The 7,489-nt window shown below is 36.5% G+C and overlaps 1 protein-coding gene across 1 annotated transcript; it reads left to right on the plus strand.

Annotated features, from left to right (window-relative positions):
* The first annotated feature begins 2,723 nt into the window (after positions 1–2,723).
* On the plus strand, positions 2,724–3,269 carry LOC119736775 (C-type lectin domain family 4 member M-like). The gene has a single exon (XM_038210786.1). The coding sequence runs from the start codon at positions 2,724–2,726 to the stop codon at positions 3,267–3,269; it is 546 nt and encodes a 181-aa protein (XP_038066714.1).
* Positions 3,270–7,489: the final 4,220 nt, after the last annotated feature.

Raw genomic sequence — 7,489 nt, forward strand, 5'->3', positions numbered from 1 at the left:
GCTTGCAAATTCACATGAAATAACTCAAAAGTTTGTATTGGTTTGTATGTGTTAAAAAATCAAATGATAGATTCAGTCTTAACAGCAAAATATCAAAACTAATACTTAGTTGTCAGATCGATGTGATGTTACGTGAAATTAATTTTAAAACAAGGGGGGCCTGTCGAAGATTTTGGTAGTAGTTTATGAATAATATTGTAACGAAATGTGTCCAAAGATCAGCCAACAGCCGGAATTTTATTGAACATTTAATTATTTGAAACTGTTTAATCACTTAATTTTGGTTCCATGTCTGTTTCCATTGAAAAAAAGTGTGAAATACTTATGCTAGTAAACGTATGTTGAATTTCACACTTGGGAGGACAGTCAAACAATTTTTTTGGTTATGAATGACGTTACTTTAAACAAAATATATATACAAAAACAGCCAACAGCCGGTCATTTAACTACCGATGTCTATGAACCATTTAATCATTTTAATTAAATGGTTTTAGCAGCTAATTTTGGATCCAAGTAGGTTTCAATTTTAATTGGGAATAGAATCGTGAAGATATTTTGTGGTAGTTAATTAAAAATAAGTATTGAAGCTAATTGTAGCTTTGTTTTGCGGCTGTGCTTTCTACCTTTACAAAGCCCCATTTTTAGGGCGTGCCTAAAATGGTTAAACAAGTCAAAATAGTATCAAAATTCTGCGTCAGACAAAACTCGTCTTTTTTTACATTGACAACTCGTTTTCGTTAATCCATTCGACTTCAATGCCAAGACACTAGAATGGCGTACACGTATAGAGAACACATCTGATCATCTTCAAACTCTTGCTACCGAAGGACTAACGAATCATCCTGTACCTTTTCAAAGTTTTTAGCATTGTAGCAATCAATTCAGCGATCAATGCTCAATTTAGGTCAGGTTCCTGCCACTCTCGACTCACTGCCCAATACTCTTGCCCGCCAGAGTGGCAATTGTGGGGGAACGGGTGTTATCGCCTCACCCCTTCAACCGTACGCATACTTGGGTGACGACAAGACAGCTTAATTTTGCCAAAACATGGGAGGCAAGATGGCCGTTCCTCGCTCGTTTGAGGAAATACATTCCATGGAGGAATTAGTAAAAGATGGGCAGTAAATGCTCTGTCTGGATTGCTTGCAATGACACCGAAGTTGAAGGAACTTGGGAGTGTGATGGTCAGGAAGGAAGCGAGCCCTTTTTGGAATGGAATGATTGAGAACCAAATAATTCCGGCAATCAAGATTGTGCTCGGATGGTCTCAGATCACCATGACGGAATGGATGACAGTCAATGCAGTCAGTCACACAGGGCCTTTTGCGTTCGTCGAGCTGCTTGCACCCACGACCTAATCCAACTCCGTCACTAACTCCGCCTCTCTACCGACACTCACGACCGCATTCTCAACACAACCTGCCTCCTCGACCACAACATCCGGGAGTTTATCACAGAGGGCGTGGTCGCCTAAGGACATGTTCGCCTAAGTACTGGTTATTTCTGTCTCTACTCTGAATAGTATACATCGGCTAGTCATGAACATTGAAACCATCTTGGATATCAAGTGAATTGGACAGGAAACGAACTTGCATGCTCCATCTTAGATATATTTTTTACAAACCTAAACTATCTTAACACACAAATTTCACTTATAGTGACAATTTATTCGTTGTTTCCCCTCTTTAGACAAAAAAATATGGCGCTCGATATTTCTATTTAAAAAAAAACAAGGTAAGAAAAAAATCGTTCTCATAACAAAAGAGAAAGAAATTTGATCTAAAAGGGGAAATATAACTGATTGAAATGTTAAGATTAAATTTAAATTAAAACGAATAACTGTAAATATCTTGTGTAAACTGCATTTTCGAAACATTTGAAACAAGATTATATTTGAATATTCGTAATTTCGTAAATGTTTATTATTACTTGTGACTGTAAACGTTTTGTCTACGCGTCTGCTTGTAAATTTGCATGAAATTTCTAACACAATGTGTGAAAGAGTTTATAAAACCTGATCATGTAGGTGTAGTAGAGGTTTGTATCGATTAGTATACCTTTTGTGCTTTCATTGTAACTAAATTATAAGAACAAAGAACAACCTCTGAAGTACCTTCATTGAATAGGGTCTCTATGTGCATATATTGTTTGCCTTTACAAATTTGTATTCGGTTGCAGAAAAATAATACGTAGTTGTCAGATCGATGTAGTGCATTTTACAGGTATTGGCTATTTATGACAAACGTTACTTGTCAATCATTTGTCTCCGATGTTAATACTCACCGCATTTGCCGGAACACCTTTTTCATATTATAGTTTGAATTAATATTTTATGGTTGTTTAACATATTTCAATTCAAATTCAATTCAATTCAAATAATTTGTGCACAACAATTTCCTTAAAAATGCGTCACAGTGAAATTAATTTGCAGGTGTCGTCCAGCGCGTCGTTTACACGCTACATTAGTTACCCTTGAGCTTCATCAGTTTTCAGCGGAAGTACATTTGTTGTGCTCTGGTAACGTTGAATGGTGTCCGAGTTGAATATTGAGTTCTCTCCACTTCCCCTACTATGGTAACCGACTGTATGAAGTTGTTTACCATTAACAAAAATCGTTTCGTATTGCTTCGGCGCTGATTCACTCTGTATCAAGCACAGTCCTGGTTTCAGAGCTACAGATACTTTGAATAGTCCTGAGCGACATCTTTACTTCTCCGTTCATCATGGCGTTTTGGTCCGAATTTATCGTCATCGTCGCTGTCATTTCATCTATCAAGGCTGTATTTGGCTCAGGGCTCTGCCCATCTCGGCTCTCTGTCAAATGCCACTCTCGGCTCATTGTTGAATGCTCTTGCCCGCCAAAGTGGCAATTGTGGGGGAAAGCGTGTTATCAACTCTCCGAAACACCGGCTACTTGGGACGACAGCCAATCGGATTGCCAAGCCATGGGAGGCAAGATGGCCGCTCCTCGCTCGCAGGGGGAAATGACCTTCATGGTGGAATTGGCGCGAAATGTGGACTTAAAGTTCTATGCCTGGATTGCTTGCGATGACAAAGTCGTCGAAGGATCTTGGGATTGTGATGGTCAGGAAGGGAGCGAGCCCTTCTTGGCTTGGCATCAAGGAGAACCAAATAATTCGGGAGGCCAACAAGATTGCGCTCAAATAGGCCAGGGTGGAATGGATGACGTATCTTGTGATTTGTCAAGCAGGGCGTTTTGTGTACGTCAAGCTGCCTGCACCCACGGCCTAATCCAACTCCGTCACTAATGCCTCTCTACCGACACTCACGGCAGCAGTCTCACCCAACCTGCCTCCTCGATCACAACATCCGGGAGTTTATTACCAAGGGCGTGGTCGCCTGTGGCTCAGCCTGCGTAAAGGAGCCCGGATGTCGCTCCTTCAACATCGAATAACTGATAAAGGGAATACGATATATCAACCGACATCTAGTCATGAACATTGGAACAATTTTTGAAACGTAGTCTACAAACTTGATCTTAGCACTTATACATTTATTCAAGAACTATGTGACGATTAATTCGCTTTCCAGCTATTAGGAAAAATGGAGCGACGGAAATTTGTTCAAATACGCAATGTAAACCATATACAATAGAGATGAAAATTGAATTGAAATGGAAAACAAATGTATTGAAATGACTATGGTCTGACTCTTTATCTCAAACAGAAATGCAGTGTTTTAAATTATTCGATTTTATATCATTCAACACCGAATATCGATACCGAATATCGATATCGTTATGGAAACCATGTAATCTCAATTATTAAGACATCAATTCATTTTAAGTTCCCTTAATTTCGTAAATATAAATACATTACTTTCTTAGATGTGACTGTGAATGAAGTGTACGTTTTTCCTCATCTGCTTGTAAATTTGCACGAAATTTCTCAAGAGTTTTTATTGGTTGTATTTGTTAAACTTTAAAATGGTCGGTTCAGTCTTAGCAACAAAATATGAAAAATTTTGCTTAAGAGCCAGCCTAAGATCCGTAAATTGCTACATGAAGTGCAATTTAACTCTTCGGAGGCCAATCGAATGACAAACATTAAAGGAACAAACTTTTGATTGGATGACCGATGTTTACTGAACATGCAATCATTTTAAATGTATCTGAAACCTAATTTTAGTTTCAAGTCTGTTTCAATTTAAATTGAAAAATATTTATGATTGGAATCATATTTCGTGGTAGTTGAAAATAAGTATTGATTAGTTAATTGTATCTTTGCTTTAGCGGCACTACCTTATACATTTGTCATGCCCATGTTTTAGTGCATGCTTTCGAAGCTGAAACATGTCAAAATATGAGCAAGACGTGCCTGCCTTACCATTGATGCAATCACAAATGTAACAATTTGTCAATTCTGTCAATTAATCGATGTCATAGTTTTCTTTTATCATCAATTCTGAGACAGAGATCCGCTTCTGTTCCTGCTTGGTTTGATAGATTTTTAATTACACGAAAGGGAAAATGTCAGTCTATTTTTGGTAGCACAATCAACGATTTCGTAATATAATACTCGATTAAAGTGTTAGGACTTACATTGACAAAAAAAATAAACTGATATGAATTACCCGACTGTTTGTAGGTCAATGCCGCTACAAATGTCAGTCAGGCCTATATATAGTTTCCTACTGCTCCTGTGCTTTGATAAATGAGTGTACTTTAAAAGCAAATTAGATTTTTTCAGTTTATTGTACAAGTTCGAATTACATTTGGAAAAATTAAATTATGACATATCAATACGATTAATAACTGAGGGCGTGGTCGCCTGAGAACAGGATACATATGAAAAGACTGGTTATTCCTGTCTCCATTCTGGAGAGGGTATCTCGAAAACGTGTTCTACAAACTTAATCACAGCAATTTTGTGGAGATTGATTAGATTTTCCAGCACTAAAGAAAAAAAGCTACCGAGTTTTTTTTTTCTTCTAGGAAGCAAGGTAAGCCTTAATTGTCGTATTTATCAATGATAAGATATTTGAGATTAACTGGACATTTTAATTAATTGCCTTCAAAATGCTTAATTTTGTCATTTCGAATAAAAGTTTGAAATTCTAAGTTTCTCTGTCATTCAATACCGAATATCAATAGCTTTTCTTAAAATTTTGAAACCACGTAATCTCAACTTTTAAAAGACGACTTCACATAAAATTTTCTTGATTTCGAAGGTTAAAAAGACAAATTCACTTTGTATTTTCTTGATTTCGTATGTAAATAGTTTACTTTCATAGATGTGACGGTGAACGAATTCTAGTTTATACCTTATGCGTTAAGGTGGATTAGAGGGCAGAGGTTTTGTATCGCTTGAATTTGTGTGAGAAATTCTTTTGTGCTTTCATTGTACTAAATTGTAATAGCAAAGAACGCCCTCTGTAGTACATGAAATGCATAAGGTCTATATAGGTTACGTGTGTTAAACATTAAAATAATTGATCCAATTGTTAAAAGTAAAAAGATGCAAAACTGAGATCGGTGTAGTATTTGTACAAGATTTAAGATCAGGAAGGACAATTTGACTTTTTGGCTATTTGTTACAAACGTTATGTTTTCTGAACACCCTCTCTTGAATTTAATGTTTATTTGTCGATATTGTCACATATTTCATATTAATTGTTAACACATTTCGTGTTAATTCAGAATTTGTATTGAGGATATTAAAGATTAAGTCTTTTGAGCGCAAATGCTCTGTATAATCGCAATTAAATGTCCGAGTTTTAGCGCATGCATGACGTGTTTTAAACATGCATGCCCCGCTCCACAAGCAAGACTAATTGTTTTGTTCTAACGATTTTTCAAATTGGCTGTGTTTGATTTTGACGTAAAAACTACTTATTTCTCTCTTCGCGGTGCCTGCTTAATTATTGTTGAGCCGCAAATAAAATTAATTTTGTAAAGAAATAATCCAAACGGCGAAATAAACTAAACGTCGGTGCATTTTCTGTTCGATATCTCATTCGAACTTGAATAAAAGTTGGGGAAAAAATCTTTTTCGAGGTGAAACTCGAGATAGCCCCCAAAAATGCCTCTTTAAATTATTCAACAAGATGACGAGATGTGTTTTAAGATCGGGTAAATACAACTTTTATTTTTTGTAAATCTTATCTCGATTTGATTTTACGTGTTTCTTGTTTCTTTATTTGAAATCAGTTTGCTTAATGACTATTACGTTTTTAAGGTTATTTATTGCTGCTTTGTAGTCATTTCAGTTTTAATGTAATTATGACTGCCCATGTTGTTTTAAAAGTGATTTTACTTTTAAAAGCAAAAAAACTTTGCCTGACTTTTTGTTGGACAAGACTGAGTCAAAACCACATTTCTGAAAATTTAACAGCGTGAAATATCACTAACATCATATTGAGTTTTTTTAGATTTTAAGTTTTATACAACCATTTTAAGTTTTATACAACCATGGATTTACTCTGTTGCCTCAAATCTATTAGTTGTTTAAGAACATAAACTGGTTGGCCAGGGGAACTGTCAGGTGACTGCGGATATCTTCTCTGCGCGGGTTAGAAAAAAATAGGTGTGATGGTTTTTGCCTTTGAAAAAAGATTATGTTCAGATCGAAACATAAGGCCATCTAATTTTGTTGATTACAATGCACCATAAAAAAATGAAATAAAACAAAATATCAATAAATTATTTCGCATTTCAATTTTCCTTGTTCAGCTTGGGAAGTTTTAAGGTAAATGGAATGCAGGGGGTTAGATGTACCGGCTGAGGACACATCCGGAACACATTATCTCTTTAAAATATCCATAGGCCAGTCAAAAATAGAGGCAAATAGACCCCCATAGACACCAATAACAATTCGGCCCAGGTCCAAACAAGGGGGAACTACTCAGAACTCTTACTGGGGATCAAGACAAGCAGCAAATCATGTCACAGCCTGTTTTACTAGCCGCTCAATTTTGGGGGTTCACAGATGTCTTTATGGTGATTTTTCCGTTCAAAAGTGATTACCTCTAAAAGCAGTCATGAAGCCCATCCTTTGCTTGATTCCTACACTCAATTGAAATATAGAGCAACTTTAGGGTCCAATTTAATCCCAAATGCCACAGAGATACAAATTGAGAGCTACGACCCTTCATTTATGTCATTAAAACATTATGTCATTTTTATTTTATTTTTTATTTTGAAGATTAATTTAAGTCTCAAAATTGAAGTGGAGTTAGTACATTTGTAAATTTGTGACAGGAGGAGTGAAGTGTAGGCACGAAAGACGGCAAGATGGGGAGGGCGATGTAACGGCATGACGTGACGGCCGGTCGGCATGACGTGTCGCCCGCCTTTCGCAATCCCTGGCCTATACCAAGGTTGTATATATGGTTCGCTCATAACAAAGTGTTTTCATCGTTTCAAAATGACTCAACTACAACCGAAAGCATATTTTTTGATTAGTTCTTATGATCCAAATTTTGATTTAAAAAAATGCCAACTCTTTCCCTAACATTGTCCAGAGTCTAT

This window comes from Patiria miniata, unplaced genomic scaffold, assembly GCF_015706575.1.
Source record: "Patiria miniata isolate m_02_andy unplaced genomic scaffold, ASM1570657v1 HiC_scaffold_3, whole genome shotgun sequence".
Classification (NCBI taxonomy): domain Eukaryota; kingdom Metazoa; phylum Echinodermata; class Asteroidea; order Valvatida; family Asterinidae; genus Patiria; species Patiria miniata.

Coding starts and splice junctions, on each gene's coding strand:
- LOC119736775 (XM_038210786.1), top strand. CDS start 2,724: ATGGCGTTTTGGTCCGAATTTATCGTCATCGTCGCTGTCATTTCATCT.